This window comes from Cricetulus griseus, chromosome 2 (genome assembly GCF_003668045.3).
Source record: "Cricetulus griseus strain 17A/GY chromosome 2, alternate assembly CriGri-PICRH-1.0, whole genome shotgun sequence".
NCBI lineage: Eukaryota > Metazoa > Chordata > Mammalia > Rodentia > Cricetidae > Cricetulus > Cricetulus griseus.
Genome location: NC_048595.1, coordinates 453,781,816 through 453,800,882, shown reverse-complemented (window position 1 = coordinate 453,800,882; position 19,067 = coordinate 453,781,816). Strand labels below are relative to the sequence as shown.

The 19,067-nt window shown below is 41.6% G+C and overlaps 1 protein-coding gene across 1 annotated transcript in view; it reads right to left on the bottom strand.

Annotated features, from left to right (window-relative positions):
* Window positions 1–19,067, bottom strand: part of Man2a1 (mannosidase alpha class 2A member 1) — a 151,549-nt gene that overhangs the window by 43,442 nt on the left and 89,040 nt on the right. Inside the window, exons 13-15 of the mRNA XM_027397752.1 lie at window positions 3,278–3,443; window positions 1,601–1,819; window positions 325–447 (exon numbers count right to left, since the gene is read on the bottom strand). Of these exons, the coding sequence (XP_027253553.1) occupies window positions 325–447; window positions 1,601–1,819; window positions 3,278–3,443 (508 nt within the window). The remainder of the gene's footprint in view (window positions 1–324; window positions 448–1,600; window positions 1,820–3,277; window positions 3,444–19,067) is intronic.

Below are 19,067 nucleotides of genomic sequence, written 5' to 3'. Positions count from 1 at the left end.
AATCCCCAGGGATAAATTAGTGGGACATGTGACACGCTAATCTCTGTCCTTAGCACTCTTCCTTCCTTCCATCCCTCCTTCCTTCCTTCCCTCCCTCTTTCCTTCCTTCCCTCCTTCCTTCATTTATTTATTTATTTGAGACAGGGTTTCTCTGTGTATCCCTGGCTGCCCTGGAACTTGACTACAGACCAGCCTGACCTTGAACTCACAGAGATCTGCTTGTCTCTGCCTCCCGAGTGTTGGATTAAAGGCGTGTGCCACCATCCAGCAGCAAGCACTGGTGCTATAAACATGGGTACCACCTGTCTTTGTAGCAACACTCACCTGGCCCTGCCCATCAGGCAAGAAGAGATAGGCACCACTTTTGTCTCTCTTATTTGTGGTTCCATACCATAGAAACTGCACCTTTATTTCGTGAAGTTTACCGTCTTCTTTCGTTCTCACTTTCTAGGGTTACAAAACAAAATAAAAATAAAAACAGCAATTTGTTATCAAAATCCCATCAGATTGAGCTAAGAATGAAAACCAAAATACAAAAGGCAGTAAAACAAAACTGAAATCGGGGACTGTAAATATTCTCAAAATAAAAGACAACAAAACCTACCAGGATAGGTTAAATGTTCAACAGGGCTAGGGAGGTGGCTCAGTGGTACAAGCAGTGGCTGCTATTGCAAAGGACCTGGGTTTGGTTCCCAGGACCCAATGGCAGCTCATTACCATCTGCAACTCCAATTCTTAGGAAGCAGATGCCTACCTGACTACCTCGGGCACCAGGCACCCAGGTACACACACTTGTGAAAGAAAAACACAAATACACATTCAATTTTTTTTAATGCTGGTGTATACTGGAAGGCTAAAGCAGAAGGATTATAAAAGTTTAAGGTTAGCCTGGGCTTAATAATGAGTTCCCGGCAAGCCTGGGCTACACAGTCTCACCCTGCCTCAGAAAAGAAAAAGATGGAGTGTGTAGAACTAAAAATATCTAAGATAAGTGGCTAACATTTGAAATATTTGGTTGAACATCAAAATTTTATAGTAAGCCTCAGATTTTAAACCCTTAAAATAGGAACAAAACGTTGCAATATACTTCAGCAAGGAGCATGAAGCTTGGACTTATACCTCTCAAACTTTCTATAGAAGACCTGTTTAACTGTCAATATGCATGAGCCAGTTTAAAAACACAATAAAAGTGAGCTAAAAATGGGGATTAGTTTAAAGGAAACTCACTTTATATTTCATTCAGTAGCTATTATAGTCTGTTAAATTGCTGTCCAAAGTTTCGATAAACACTTTGAACTACCACACCCACCTAATGGATGAGCAGCAGCACAGTGCAGCACACTGTGAGCCGCACCCCTGCGTGCCACGCTGTGAGAGGCACCACTGTGAGCAGCACCCTGCACACCAGGCTGTGAGAGGCACCCCTGCGCACCACACTGCGAGCAGCATGCCCACAGAAGGTAGGCAGCGGCTAATCAATCCCGCCTCCCAGTGTCTGCTGCAGCCCTGGGTTAGGAGGCCTCCCCCGTCTGGATAGTCATGCACACATGTAGTAAACACAGTAAGCACTCTATGGCTGTCACAACTGTTGAGAACATACCTCCATAAGCCCAGAGCGGTCAAACCAGAGTGCCAGGAAGGGGTTCTCTATGGTTATGGCATCCCCTGCATCAACCATGTTCTTCATCTGGAATATCCCATTTTCTGCTACTCCGTCATTGTACAGGAAGTAATCAGCCTTGTGTGAACTTGCACTCTGTGATTCTAAGATCTTATACACTTTCATCCCCAGTGGTGGCACGTGAGCTAGAAAAGAAACCTTTGGAGACAGGAAACGGGCTTACTATAGAGAAAAATACCTATCGGCAGGAAAATGTTTATATGTGTTGTGAAAACATGACATGCCATTACATGTGAATGCTTTAGAAGCTTGGTGAGTGCTCACACCTCAGTTCATCCGGGAATCTAGTCAGCTCAGGTTGGAAAGCTTGCCTAAGTCATGAATGTTTTCATCCCACCTATGAAGTCATATGACCATCCTCCAAATGTTCCAGGGTGTTCTCAACAGACACCTGGAGGCAGAAACTCTCCAGAAAGCTAAGGACCTAATGCAAACGACGTCTTCTTCCTAATTATCAGAACTCCCTTTGTAATGTTATATTCAGTACATTAAAAGGGTTAGTGTGGTTACATAAATGTGCCATAACCATCAGTTTAGTCAGCACTACCCATCACGAGCTGTATTGGAACTAGCAGACACAGAGCAAGGCCTGCAGGAGGCGCTGTGTGAGCTGGCCTGTCTTTGGAGAGCTGTTCACAGCTTTCGAAGTAGGCTGTCAGACCTGGCCTGAGTGTGGACTCTACTTCCCATTTTCTTTACAGGACAGTGACTACTGGCGCTGCACCAGTGATGGTGTTTGAAAAGCAGAAGTGACTCCCTCTTAAGTTAGTTTATATAAGGCTTTACATCACCTCGGGACTCCAAATACTTAACGTTTCCAGTGATAGAGGGTTCATTTAAAAACTACTCATCTAAGAAACACAGACATACAGACATGCACATACACAGAGACACCCACAGACAACACAGAGACACCCATATACACATATATACACACATGCAGACACTACAGAGATACCCTCCACCCCACACACCCACATAGACACAGACAATACAGAGACATCACATAGACACAAACACACACACAAAGATACACAGAGACAACACAAAGAAACACACAATACCACACACACACACACACACACACACACACACACACACACACACACACACACACAGAGTCTCTATTGGTTGAATTTCATAATTAAATCTCCAAAAAAGATTGTTTTAATAATCTTAGTTAAAAGTCTCCCAGGACATATTAAGTCACCGTTGCTATGAAAAATAACAGCTAACCAATATTACTATTAAAAATGGTACCATTTATCTCAGTTCCATATGTATAATTATCACTGGGTTACATAAAAAAAGTTCAAAGTTAGTTTATTATTTTAGAATCCAGTTAAAATATGCACACTTAAAAAGATCTACACACCCCACCAGTAAAATGTTCCATGATAAAAATACTAATATTTTTCCTTTAGTATCATTCAGCCAGCCAGTTACACCCTCTGGTGGGTGTAACAGCCACTTCCACATCAACAGCACAGCTTGGTGGGTACGGGGTGGCTTATTATGCAGGTACACACTGTGGATCCTGACCATGTTTTTTCTCTTTGTCCTTTATCTTTTTTAGCGTCTATGGCCATCGTGTACCTCGTAGGCTGCTTGTGAAATCGTTCTTGGATCACTCCAGACTGCCCCGATTTGAACGTCCACGGGCTTTCCTGAGTCCGACAGCACCTGCACTGCAGCTGAGTTTGCGAAGATGGACACCACTGACTCCCGCTCCTGCTCAAAAGGATTGTAGACCACGAGGTACCTGCAAAGACAGCAGTGCCACTATGACGAGCTCAAAACACTTCATTTCTCTAACACTCTCCTGAGGCTCCAGTTCTCAGCCATGGACAATACACAGGGAAGCCTGGCACGGTGCCAACGCCTTTAGTCCCAGCACTTAGAGGCAGGCGGATCTGAGTCTAGGGGCCAGCCTGGTCTACAGAGCGAGGTCCAGGACAGCCAGGGCTACACAGAGAAACCCTGTCTCAAAAAACAAGACCCAATCAACCAAACAACAACAAAAGAAAACACAGAGGGAAGAATGAAAAGGAGCATCCTTGTGTCAAGAAAAGTGCCTTTGAGGAATACAATAGTCTACCAATGCTTCACATTAATACGCGTATTAAGCATTTTCTATACCCCCAAAATGACATGTAAGAATCATTTAGTTATCTAAAAGAATCAGTACTCTAATATTCTGTTTCCTGGCTCATTGTGTTGACTAAAAATAAAAATTAAAAAAATTATAATTTGTCTTTGCAATTTAGGCATAATTAACTTCCAATAAAAATCTGACACTCGTTTTAGATCAGCAAAACAGAGTAACTTGTTTGATTATACATGCAAATCTCATAACGCACACATATATTTTATAGAGAGGGTCCTTATTGCTATGCTCAAGAAACTTGATTCTGGCATGAAAACAAGTTTACTTAGAGTCAATCTACTTATAAAGAGGACCCAAAAATTCATGATAAACACAACCGAGAAAAAAAGATTTGGTGGGGACGAAGTCAAACAAAGGAAAATTAAAACTACAAGAGTAACTTCCGTTGATATCTGCAACAACACATAATTATTACCATGAACAAAACACGAGTTGCTGCTGTCTTGGTGGACTCTGATATGCCTCACGAGCTCACTGGGCACACCATGTTTAATTTTACAGGGTGGCTTCAGACCTAACTATTCAGAAAACACATCTAATGCCCTCCTCCTCCTCCTCCTCTTTGCCGTGGCTCTCTCTGTTCTCTGGCGTGGAAATAACCCTCCACACAAGCATTCCCATTTCCCTTCCCTTGCTGTTCTAACTCCTCCGGATGCTGCTTCATGGTGTAGCAGAAATGATGGACACCACCGTGTGACGACCTCGGGAAACCCAAAAGACTTACGATCTCGCACCACACCTGACTTACATCTTTGTGTCTCCAAATAAACCAGCATTTCAAAAAGGACAGAGACCGGTGTTGATCACTGGTTCCTTAGTGAATATTTTTATGATCTAAAATATCTTATTTTCTTAGAAAATACATCAGCTGCAGAAACATCAACAGAACAGACAGTAATGACCTCTCTCCATTAACACAACACCTAGAGTAGTCGCCACCTCCCCATTAACACATAACTGCCAGGGCCCATAAAGAGGGCTCCACGTCATTTTGACTCAAGGCCAGAGAGTTCAAAAATGTCCTTAGTCTTCCAAGGTTAAAGTCATGAGACCTAAAGGTCTAAGGTGTGGCTACTGTAGGATTTCTGATCTTGGTAGTGGGTGTCTTATCTAAATAACAACAGACTTGGTCTGAGGTGTAGCTACTCTTGATCCTCAAGACCGGATAATGGGAAATTGAGTCTAAGGTGTGGTTAACAAATGTTTGGAGAATTAAGGGAAGAAAGTCTGTTTGTTCCTTATACATGATAAAGAAGTCTTTTGCCACGATCACCTTTAGGTTGGGATATTTAAGAACACTGCAGAATAAACTTGGGGCATCCTGACTCTCCTGTGTGAAAGGTTCAGGCATTTCGCTGGCCCTGTTACCTGGCACAATCCACTCAGGCAGTACCCTGGTCAGCCCAGGGTTCCATGGGAACTAAGTCTGCATACAGGTGTAAAGGACCCCTTTAAAAGACAGACCCCGCCCACTTACGCTGTCTTCTCTTACTCACTTCTCTCTCTTGCCTTCCTCCCTCTTAGCTCCTCCCTGCTCTCTACTCTCTCTCCCTCTTGGGCATCTCTCTCATCTCTTCCTCCCCCACCTGTAATAAACTATAGTTAATGTATCTCTCACTCTCAAGTCTTATCTTGTGCCTTTTTAAAATATCTTTAAACTTAAGATCACAACACTATGTCTCTGTCTTTTTCTTAGCGACTTGAACTGCCATTTCTCAATCCACACTCCCCCTTCTCAGGTACAGATCAGGCAAGTCGGCTGGATCCCACCGAAGCCCCACAAAGACGGGCTACAACAGATTGGCACTGCAACATGGGACCACCACAGATGGTTACAACACATAACCTCGACAGCACTTTCGAGACAACTTCTGTTTGTTCAGCTACGACAGAAAGACATCACAGACGTGTTTTCTGTACATCTTCATTTTCATACACATTCCAAGCCATTTGTTAAGAAATAAAGTACCTAACAGAGGACAAGGAAAGAAAAAATAAAATGAAGATGCTAAAGTACAAAATTTATAAACCATTTCACTTATAAATCGCTTAATGCAAGACGCATTTATGTCTTAAATGTTACTCTGGGATACTGCAGATGATATAATTGTTAAGAAAGCCTCCAGTCCTGGAGGCTAAGTCTCCACACCAGGACAAGGAGACCTAACTTGCATGCCTGTCTCCATGGATTTGCAGGTATTCCATATGCATGGACAAGAACAGACGAAAGAAGCACCAGGCAACAACATACTTAGAAAAAGCACTAAACATCCCACCACTCATTAGAGCCCCACCTTAGCCTCAGAAGCAATTTTCAAGGAAAGTCAGTATGGAGCCTGGAGAGGGGGCAGTGTGGAGCCTGGAGAGAGACATCCAACAGATTCAGCAGACAAATTTGACAGCCAATTCGAACCCTATCAATCCTCACCGCCACAGAATTTGCTTTTGACTGGCTGTCCTTTGATCACAAGCATGCTCAGACAATCATTGTGCCAGGATTTTGTGTTGCCAGATGACTATGCGAGACTCCAAAAGTGCATTGGGGGATAATAGCTGAGGCCACACATCCCAGAGCACCCTAGATGAACGATTTATAACTAAAATCCACAGTTTCAGAGGCTTCTAAAGTAGAACATGAAGGAACGCACAGGCTTGGTGCACCCCCAGTAACAGCAGGTGCACTGAGTTTGGAAATCTGCTGGTGAGGACTTTGGACAGAGCGGGTGTGAAGGAGGTGATCCAGATGCTGGAGACACACAGGAATTAACACCCAGAACATAGATTCCTCTCCACAGAAAATCTGAAAAACAACTCACATTTAGTTAAAGTTTTAAGTATATGTTTGGGTTTGTAATGTATGAAATCGTGTTATACAGTACGCTGCAAACTAGATTGTTTTTTTTTTTGTTTCATCTAAGTAGATAATTAGTATTTGACCATAATGATGTTTCTACTGTATTGAATGATTATGTAATTATTGTGCCAAGAATCTATTTTTAAAAACTAAATATGTAGAGTATTAATGAGTAAAATGCAGGGGTAAGAAAATAATTTCTAACATAATTAGAGATTCACAGCATGCTGTTCAAGGACGTGACAATACAAATTTGTCTGCCATACACACAAACTCCTGGTTTACATTTAATGGAAAACAGAGAAAACATAATCATGGATTACATTTTCTTATGATTAAGTAGACCCTCCAAGTTACGTAAATTCCTATTGTAATGATGGTGGTTAGTAACACCTAAGCAGTAATGCCAAACTCTCGGCAGGAGTTCTTTTTCTAAAAGAAATATTATTTCTCTGGCAATTTTGTACAATCTGTTTTTCGTAAGACCCTACTGCTGAAGACAGCACATACCTGAGAACATGGACAAATCAAACTAGTACTGACGTGAAGTTTCTCCCCTCCTGAACAGCTCTCAGAGTATGGGGAGGTGCTGTTCACGCTCCTGGAGGAGAAAAGTAAAGCACCAATCTCACCCTGGTAGGAACCCTGCCAGCCACAATGATGAGTGACCTGGCAAAGCTGGCCACTGGTGCAGCTGTGGTATGAACCGCATAGGAGCAGAGTAAGCATGGATTCTCTCAAGACTTTGGGTGTGAATGACAAGTTTCAATGCATTATTATCCTTACCTACTTATTTCCATAGTAACAAGAATATCATTGGTACTCTGGAAACGGGGAGGGTTTGTTTCTCTTTTAATGTAGTTCCTAACTGAACAGGGAACTTGTTAATAACTTTTTTCCTCCAATTTTGTTCACATTTGTATTAGCTCCTTAGACACTAACTGTCACCAAGTCTTGTCTGACCCCCCAGTTCTCCTTGTGACACCAGGTCTTCGAAGCTTGGTGTTATGGGCAATTATTTCAATTCTTTAGAAGAACAGCTCATCTCATGAAGAAAAAGCACTCATTTGTTACCTGTCAATCAAATTACAAAACAGGAGAATAATGGACTCCAGCAAGGAGAAAAATAATGAAAGGCCACCCGAAAGTTTGTGTCAATCTGGAGACTAATAGACGACCCAGAATGCTGAAAAGTGTCTGTCCTTGGAAAACGCGCTGAGGAGGAGAATATTCAGGGTCCCTTCACTCCTCGGGCAGAGATAACTGACATCATGTTAAGAAGGACAACTGCAGCCAACACTAAACCCTCTCTATGGCCCAAACAGAACCGGGGCCGAGCAAGCACTGTGTGGAGGGCCTCTTATGTCTGGGACAGTCCCTAGGACTGTGAGGAGCCCTGGAAGGCTCAGCATCTCATCCTTCTCACCAGGGTGATTCTGCCAGGTCAGGTATGTCACCAAGACCTACCACCATTGGCACCACAATCCCTGAGTCGTCTTCTTAACGGCACTGCTCATAGCCAAGTACCTGTGGGCCATTTTGAGAGCTGGGCTTTTCTGTGGAGATTCCCACACTGCCAAGCACATGAGAACTTTCTGTTAAGCTGCCCAAACGAAGCATGCTCACAGAGATTCTCCTCAGGAAACTTTGGGTGAACAGGAAGTGTTACATTTAAAAAATATTACACCTGTAAAGAAAATTATAAACAAAAATGGTAGAACCAAAAACAATCCCTTACAATATGTACTAAGGGATTTATCTTATGGTCTCACTGCACACAATAAGCCAAAACTGTATTTGAGGAAATATTTTAGGAACACTACATATTTTTATGACTGTGTAAGAAGGATCAAAATAAAAAAAAATATTTCTCAAGTCCTCTGAATGTGCAATTTAAAAATATTTTAGCAAATGCAAGAAGAGTCTACGAAAAATAATTGTAACTTGCTATGTGTACCACAGTGCCTTGTATAGGAAATGTTCAGTAGATAAAGTCAATGAATAATATAGAAAAATTTAACTTGTAGAATTTATCATTTATAAAAAATACCTAGTAGTGTGGGCTTCATAATTTTATCAGTGTACTTCCTTTTGATTATTTTTATTCCTCAGTAATCAAGTCCTTTGTGAAAAGGGAGAAACGACAGACCCATCCAAGGTCACAGAGAAAGTCAGGGTTAACGCAAAGACCGGAGTTCATTGTGGGTGATTCTTAACGGTGACAGCACATTGAAAATTTCATGTCAAATGAGAATATATCCATCTTCCCCAAGTAACCTAATTAGTGAAACATTCAGAATATGGATTAGCATGTTAAGAAACATGGCAAATTCTACCTCATTTCTATGAGAATAAAATGCTCACACTAACAATTACCAGGAAAATAAAGATATTTTTAAAAAGTGGTCTTTTGGAGATGTTAGATTTCAAAAGCTAAAGTCTCGGGATGCCTGGGACTTGGGAATCAGAGACACTGAAGGCCACATTCCCACCATGGCATTAGGATGCTTAGCAAACCACCTTGCCATTGGCTGCCACAAGCAGACCCTGGAAACCACTCATGTCCACCATCCCCTACATCTTGGCCATGGTAGCCCATTCAACATGAGGGACACAGGAAATCACTGAAAAGAACTAGTCAAAGTCAAGAAAGGAAATCCACACACTTCAAACCAAACAAAACTCTGTGTGCCCCAAACAGACAATGTTGGATATGACAAGTATGACAGGCTACACTGTTCTCTCAAATCCTCACCAATCTTCAAATCAACCCGGGGAATTAAGATGATATGGTCAAATCAAACAAGCAAAATCAAGCCCATCAGTGACACATTAGAGATGAAGGATTAATATTTAAATCGATTAAGAACAATAATAAAACTGCCAACCTTGTCATTAGTATTGAGAAAAAATTCTTTAGAAAATTAAAGGCTGGTTTTAGACAGACACTGAGATTTTTTTCCCTGGTCACCACCAAACTTGTACTAAATGAAATACTAAATCCCTCACGCAGAGGAAAATTAATCTCAGGGAAACAAGTGGAAAATTAAAAAGAAAAGCCGAGCATAAAGGGACGCTGGCATATGGGAAAACACAGGTGGGGATCTGCTCGACAAAAGCTGTAACTGGAATCAGACCACACTAAATCCTCCATGCGTCGGCATGATAAGCACTAGAATCACAGTAAAATTATCTACAGCCATGAGTTGGGATGGAAAACGCAGTTAAAGTAAATGCAATTAAACTCAAGCTCTTGGAGCAAGGAGATTACCACGGACTTAACCTGGGCCAATATACCACACAAGGACCCTCACAGGACTGTGGACACAGGAAAAGGCAACAGGGAAGCTACGAGGAGGGAGACACCACACGGGAAGACTAAAAGAAGAAAAGATAGTCTCAGGTCCCTCCCTCAGGGATGCCAGGAGCAAGAAGTTTAAAACAAAGTCTAAAAGCAAAAGGACATGGAGGAAATTTCCCAAAACACTAGCAAGAGCTATGTTCAGGAGGCAGTATTATAGCCATCATTTTTTAAAAATAATTTCATCTTTCTTATAGCAAATTGATATAATTATAAGTAGAGAATAAGAAAAATCGGGAAAATGTATTTTGAGAATTGAATTTCTCTTTTAATCTAGTAATCCCTACTTTAAGAAATGCATTATAAAGAGCAAATTTGATTAACAATCAAAACTACTCAAAGTTATATTATATATGGACGATCTATTTAAAGTGCTACCCAAAGTATTACATTTCTTAAGTAGCATAATGGTCGAGACTGAGAGACTTGATTAACAAATAAAATCAAACTTATGGTTTACAGTATTGGTAACTTTAAAGTTTTTGAGAAGAAATTCAAATATTAGAAAAATTTTACACTATTGAGTACAAAAGAATATTCTGGACTACAAACAAGGAATGAGGTTTAAAAAAAACTATATAAAATCTTAAAGGAAAACAAATTGGTAACCAATCCTTCGAGATGCCAGGTTTCAAGTGAACCGTGTCTCATTTTTGTGTTGGTGGGCACAAAACATCAAAATATATATCTTTTAAATCATTGAAAAAATGACAAAAACAACCAAGTGTTTGGGGACAGGGCCGAAAGAGGGTATCCATTCCAAGCAAACACAAGGACACATAATAAGAGAAAAGGATGTTTTTCTCAGGGCAGAGTGACACTAGAATCTATGTAGCAGGGTGGGCCACTACACAATGAGGCTTGTCTTCGAGTCTTCGGGGACACTCAGAGCTTTATTATACCCACAGTGGTGACTAAATGAAAGGCTTGGCCAGTTTTCCTTTTGCTATTCTGAGACATTTTCATTTGCCCCAGGCTGGCCTCAAACAAGTTGCTAACTGATCACCTGATCCCCAAGCCTCCCTGGACACAATGTTGGTTATAAAGCTATGCACTACTACCAAGCCTGAAAAGGTGTGATGTTCAGGATTAAATCCAGAGTTTTGTGTGCGCTAGGCAAGCACTCTACCCGATGAGATATGCCACCTATCTCAACAAGGTCAATTTTTCATTTTTTATATCTACTTCTCATTGTGAAGAGGTGATCAGGGGATTTGAGGGCTCAACCCCTAACTCAACTGAAAAAGAGCAAGCCGACAATTTGGATAGGTCAGGGAGATGGGTGAAAACTTAAATAAGAGAAATACAAACACAGGAATAAACTCTGCGACCCTTGGCAAAGTGTGTGTTAGTGACAGTTATTCACAGAGGGTGACATTACAATCCATCCTTAAAATATTTTATAACTTTCTTACAACTAATATCTATAGGTAAATTATGAAATTCAGAAAAATAATTTTAAACTAGTATCTGTCTTTTAATCTAGGCCTTCCTACTTCTGAAAGTCAATTACAAGGAGCTAACAGAAATAGAGATCAATAGTAGGGCACTCTTGGATTCCTTGGCAAAGACAGAGTGGTAAGAGCCAAGGGCCTGCAATGACACCTGGCGTGCAAGGCTCTGCTACAGTGCCTGGTGTGTCCTTAGGGTACTTCCTGCACTGAGCTGCCACTAGCCAAATTTGAACATTAAGGCTAGAAGGGGTTTCAAGACTCAGGTAACCAGCCCAGGTTTAGACTTCATAAATGTAAACTCTGGCATCGGGGTGTGCCTGAGGAATGCCCATACAGACTGACCCTGAGGTCTTCAATTAATCCATAACTTACAATATAGCTTTTTGGTGCAAAAATAGAAATGGGGATTTCAGGCAAGACAGCTAACATAATGGTCCTGTGTAGCTAGTTTTGCACCTACTTGACAGAAACTAGAGTCATTTTCGGGAAGGGAACCTCAAAGTTGAGAAAATGCCCTAACCAGATTCACCTGTGAGCAAGTCTACAGCGCATTCTGTTGATTGGTAATTGACATGGAAAGGAACAGCTCATTGCGGGCAGTGCCACCCATGAGCTGGTTTCCTGAGTGCTGAAAGAACATCTGAGAAAGTCACGAGGAGCAAGGCAGTGAGCAGCATACTCCATGGCCTCTGCATCGGCTCCTGCCTCCAGGTTCCTGTCCCGAGTTCCTATCCTGCTGTCCCTGGATGATGGACTATGAGTTGTAAGAAGGATTAAACCCTTTCCTTCCCAAGTTGCTTTTGGTCATACTGTTTAATCACAGTAGTATAAACCCTAAAATGGATCCCCAAAATGTCTACATGCTAATCTCTAGAAACCTATGAATATTACCTCATGTAGTACAAATGACTCCACAGATAGGCGTGGCTGCCTATTTACGATGTAACAATACATTAAACTTGGGCTCTTCTAAAAGGAATATTCAGAAGAGAAAGGGCCACATGATAGCCAAAGCAAGGGGTTGGATACTTGAGGAAGGAACCACGAGCCAAGGGTGACAGGCAGCCTCTAGTAGATGAAGAAGCAGAGAACTGGGTTCTTCAGGGTCATGGAAGAGGGGGAGAAGGGGGAGGGGCAGGAGAGACTAAGACAATTGGTCATTTGCTACAGATAACTAATCCCCAGACTACACTATTACTATTGCTCATGGAGGCTAAGTCCCAGTTCCACACCACAAAGGCGAATGACACTACTAAACACATGGAAAGCACAACCTGGAGTCCTGGGAGAGGGGTGCGTGTGGGCGAAGAGCAAGAAAAACAGCTCAGGGTCCTCAGACTATGGCCAGAGTCTGACCTCGAGTGTGCTGAGTTGTCTGCCCCCTTCCTACACAGCTATGGAGCACTTCCTTCCATTTCTGGATCCACTAGCTACCAGGCCCCATGAGCCTGGTACTGTCCCAGAACCAGTTCCCATTAGCAGGAGGAGAAACAAACAACACCCAAAGCCACACTTTCTCAAATGCAAATGACCCACAGTTCCTTACATTGGCCAAGGCAGATATGCCAACACTGTACAATTCTACTTATGCTTTAATCTTTGAATACCCAGTCACTGAAGACATGTACAGATGCACAAGGTATGTCACAGCAACAAGGACTCCAAACATTTCAACATTTAACAGTTCTCATGAATAACCTTCTAAAAGCCAAACAATCACATTTATTATTTTCAATTGATATTGAAGCTTATGCTTGACAAGGAGAAAACCAAAAAATACTGGTTTCTGAAAGATTCTAGTTAAGTATAAATATGTCCTAAACTATTAAGAGAAAAAAAAAGTTTAACATCTAGGTACAGAATTACCAGCAATGAAAATTGTATTCTGTCGTATTCAATAGACCAACTTAATAGGTTCCCTATGTATTTAGGAAAAAGAACTATCTTAGACTTGGTGGACAAAAAAAAAAAATATGATTTATTATTCAGTAGAGCATCAAGTCCAAAGACAAGATTCAAAAGGACAGTGAAGGGTCATGGCACACGGGGACCGAAGCCAGTGCAACACTGCCCTTCACGAAAGAACAGAGCCTCAAGGCTGCTGTCCTCTACTGAGCACATACTGCCAACGGCTTCATCCTCTCAAGTTTGAGAGCTTCAGATGGTTCACCAAACACCAGCTCTTTGTTTAGATGGATCCTAAGCAAACACTCAAGACATCAGGAATCACGTGTTTCATACGTCTACTGGGCCATACTTAGCAGTCAACAAATACAAGCGTTAGGTGTATTTTTGTCAGCTTAAATGTTTTTGACCCAGCTGGGGCACTGCTTTTCAGTCTCACAGTAATACCAGTACTAACAGCTGAGCCTCTAGAACAGGCCACCAGGAGGTACAGGTTTCACCTGAATTAAGTTGTTTCTGCTCCACAGCACCCCATGCCCCCTGAAAGCCACCCCTGACTTAGATTTCGAATCCCACTCGAGGACGTGGCATCACCAAAGAGCAGATCTAAGGTTCAAACTTGATGAGACAGCCTTGCCACCTGTGTCTCCATGCAATGTCAAAGCACACAGGGGCCATGTCCTCACCACAGAGGCACCAACTACAGCCTCAGATTCCTGAGGCCCCTTCCCACCCCTCTCTGACCAGTCAGATCTGCCAAAGTGCAGTGATACTAATACAGAGTGTGGGACATATCACCACAGTCTGTAGCAGCAAATGCAGCTCAGAAACAGTGTAATAAGCCTCACCTCGGCACTGCAGCTCAAACTTCAGGGTTTCTACACACCACAGAAATCATTTCCAAAACGATAAGTGTGGGGAGAGTGGAACCAAAATGGGACCTTGAAAATTTCATGAATAAAAATAAAGATTCTTACATTATATTCAGACACAACAGAAAAGGATAAATATTCCTTTTAAGCACTGTAAATCTTTTGACACTAAATCAAATAAAAAGAAAACAAATAGAAACTCTGTTTTAATTTAGCTGATCCCAGGAATCTTGTCACCAATCAAGTTCTTTTCCTCTAAAGAGTTTTGTCTAAAACAAAACTACCATCTGTTTCACCTACAACATTAAGATATTCTATTTTCTTGTCAATTCAGAATCACATCTGTAGTCATTTCCAGAAATGACAGCAGAAGACATTATATTTATGGGTGACTGCATAAGAAATGATTTTCAGTCAGATTGTAATTTTCATCTACTGGAGGGAGACTTCATTTCTCTGAAGAGCATACAGTACATAAACAGAATGATTTTCACAAATAAAAATCGGAACAGTTAACCCGGTAAAACAAAGCTGTAAGACAAAAGCTGTTCTGCTGTTAAACATATTATAGTTCATATTCACTTTGTGGATCTTTGTTGATGAATGAAGTCTAGCATGTACGAGTTTCCAGGTGAATAGAGGAGAAAACAGTGTTTATTGGCACTGTCTGTCTTCCTGTTAGTGAGTTGTCATTTAATGTTAAAAAAGGAAAAGCTACTAACACAGTCACTTTCCAATCTCAAAAACACTATTGGAAACAGCACTGGTCCTAGAAAAGACTCTTTCCTGTGTACTCTAGAGAAGTGTTTGGGGAAGACACAACACTAAGGAGACACTTCTCCCAGGGAACACATACACAGTGTCACAGCCGACAAGGAGAAGGGCACACACCATAAGACACTCAGTTGGCTCTGCATGTGCTACGAACCTTCTACAAATATGAAAACCATGATGTCTTCCTAAGTAGATCTGCCATATAATGGTCAGTAATCCCTTACCCTCCCCCAAAGAGCGCTTAAAATCACTCATTGTCCACATAGTTAAAGTACTTGAAGTTCCTCTCTCTACAACCAGTGTGAAAAACAAAATTCAGTATGGCAGAAATAGAAGTGCTAATAATTTAGAGAACCGACAGACGGACCAAAATCAGTACCAGCAACTCTGACACCACCTGACCTCCCTAAAGGTTTTCTTAGGTCCTCTGCAGTTAGAAACTTCTAAGCACCCTAAGCACAGAAATCACTTCGGTCTCCGCTGACTGCATGTGTGGTACTTTTGCTCACTCTGACTTCGTGTCATGAAGGATTGGGATACTTCATTATAATTCCACATATGCAGGTAGAATTTTCCCTCCATTTCTTCACTCCACTGGTCATGGTAATTAATGGGAAGTTGCCTAATGCTGTGAGCCCCAACCAGTCACTTTAATTTGAGCAGACCAACCACGTAACTAAAATATACTAGGTACAAACTAAATTAATTATACAATAATCTGATAATAAACTAGAACCATATGGCTACTTAAGACAGCTTGATTTAAAATATAATAAAGGACTATAAAATACAGACTAACAAAACCACTTAGCAGGTGTTCTTTGAACACTTAAATACTTACTTGACATCACATTTCAAGGAATAAAACTTAAAACCATCATTTTAAATGCAATCTATCTAATTACTTCCATGAGTAAAAGATAAAATAATTTGTCCCAATGAACAAAATCACATCTGACTAACTATAAAACTTCAAGTGGGGGGGGTCTTTTAAAATGCAAGTGACGATGTAAAAGGCATGCTTTCAGAAGGCATCGCTTAGCAGCACCCAGGAGGAAACATCCACTTAAAACCAAAGTGAGAGAGTGGCCTACCAAGCAACATTTTCTTCAGACTTCTAAATGACAGTTATCAGAGAATTCTGATAATGAGCAAGCTTGAGGGGCACAGAACAGACCCTTGCCAAGCTTGACCATCGATGCCGTCCGTGTTTCTCGCTTAGAACCAGCACGGCTTTTCTGGCACAGACTTCTAGAGTCACAGTCTTCAATGGGTTTTAAAGGGACCAAAACCCAGACAGGAGAAGAGCCTGTGTCTCTGTCTGTCCCTGTGTGTGTCTGTCAGCACTCCACACTACAGAGTCCAAGTGTGGAAAGGGCAGCGCCTACTTAGAACTCAGCTCAATGCACAACAAACAATAAGATGCATGCTGCCAGTCGCTCCTCTACAAAGTTGCTAATTGTTTTAATCAAGTCCTTAATTTCCCAAAGCCTTTACTCTACTCTCTTTGCCTTCTCATCTATAAAATCCAAAAGTTCTGAAGAAAAAGTCAAAAGACTTTTTATACCTCATTTGGTGGGAAAACCTACAACGAACCTACAATGAATAAAGCAGTGTAGGATTTTTAGCATATTTGACTTGAACATTCAGAAATGTTGCAGCAGAACCTGCACCTTTATGCCATGGATAAACACCACTTTCCTAAAATTAAAAGCAAACACAAAACAGAAAAGAATGCATCTCTCCCCAAAGGCTTCAGGTGGGTCAATGGTGACTGGTTTTTGCTGGCATTCCACACTGCAGAGGCCACACTACAAAAAGGACATTGTGTCGGTTCTGAGGTAGCAACACTCCAGAAATCAGAGGGTCAAGAAAGCACCTCTACACTGCTGCAGAGATTGTGAGGCGACCCAGGACAACTCACCACTGAGGGATGACTGTGTGGGAGGGAGGCTCTGTTTCACCATGGTGCTAGCACTAAGGCACTGTAACGATCTGAGAACATCCCATTTTCTTAATATTTGAATACCCTGAGTGCCAATATGATATGTATTCTTATTTCACAGGCTTTTACTTTATATCTTTTCTGACTCATAATTTTTAAGGATCCAATTATGTCTTAGTTTTGGGATAAAATAAAATTTCTCATTTCCATTAATAAGTTTTTAATATTATTTTTCTACCTGATGTCCTGAGGACAAATTGTTAAGACTTTCCTAGCTTTACAAAAAGCTCATTTACTGAGCATATCTGATGGTATACAATGCAGGACTCTAGCTAACAGTGTGGGGGAAACAGCCAATATAGATGGCAGCCACTGTTTGATCTGGTTAACGAGCCTGAGCCGAAGCTGCAGCTGCCGACCCAACAGCAATTACTGACAAATAGAAACCCAATTTGCTTCAAGTTGGCAACAGTTCTAGTTTGAGGGGGGAAAAAATTCAAAATGTTGATAAGGATGCAGTTCATGGTGGAATACCCAAATCCTTCAATCCCTAGCAATCCGCACACAGCCCAAAATGGCCATCTACTGACGTCCCTATCCAGTGGTGGCTACGTGGCATTCTTCCAGCCAGTACATCATCATTATTCCGCACAATTTATTATGTTCCCATTGAATGAAAAGCCTTCATCACTTTCTAGCTGGATGACGCATGCAATAAATAGAGGAGCCTGAACTATCAGGGACCTACAGGAGTAAAAGCCATAAGCTGTAAGCGGCAGAGCTAAAAGCAGAAGGAACTTAGACAGCTGATGACACCAACCTCAACTGTCTACTTGGAAGCTCCTTCATAGGACAAAATCAACTTTCTTGTGACAACACTGTAAGTTTCTGCTACAGTGGCTGAACACAATACAAAAACAAACAAACAAACAAAAAAAACAAAAAAAAACCACACACTCCACTTAGCAGAAGCAATATCGGGTCATAAACGGAAACAACCAACAAGTATCTAAGATGGTAACACTGACTCCAAAGTGATTCGAATTTGTTAACTAACGTTCCAGTAAAGACTTGTTACTTGTAGCGATGCAATACTGTGAAAACATCTTACATTCTAAGAGCCTGGAACCTCCAAAGCAGAGTTAACCATCCACCTGGAGGTGACTCAGGACTTCAAACTGCTATCCTATTGTGTGCTCAAACTGCTCAATCTACTTCCAAGGAAACAATGTAACCCATGCTAGAGCAAGGCCTCACTGTTATAGGGACCCGGCTTTGCTTCCCAGCGCCCACACAGCAGCTCATAACCATCTGTAACTCTGGTCCCAGGGGATCTGTCACTTCCAGCCTCAGAGAGTTCATATACAGGTGGTGCACAGGTGAAACACCAGTGCACACAGTATAAAACACAAATAAAATGGAACAGAAAGGTTAAAAGAGAAGAAAACAATGTAATCATCATACTTGCTTTAGATTTCCCACGGGATCAACCTTTACCACCGAAGCTAGAAGCTGGTGCACAGCTGCATCTCATCATCCATGCCCCTGCCTCAGGTAATGCCTGAGTATCATCTGCTGAAAGCAGCAAACACAAAAGTTGAACGCAACTTCCTGAAATCCACCACAAAGGTAGCAAGTGGCAACTTACAGATATGGTTTATAAACAGTATCAATCAGATGGGATCTTTAAGAGTCAGTGGCTTGCTCCCTTGTAAAACTGTTGAAGATGTCTGTAAAGTGTCCCATTCCTTCCCCCATGTGATGCTTTCTGTGCTGTTCAATAAGCACAGAGCCAAGCCCCTTTATAGACACACAGAATCAGACAGACACACAGGCACCTCTCACAGAGAAACACGGCGTAGACCCACACAGATAGGACGAACATACTCAGGGACAGACAGACACACACACAGAGACAGGACAGATGCACACAGGGACAGACAGACACACACACAGACAGGACAAACATACACAGGGACAGACAGACACAGGAAGAGACAGCACAAGACAGCCTTTAGGAAGACACACATGCACGAGTCAGAGGTTGAACAAGA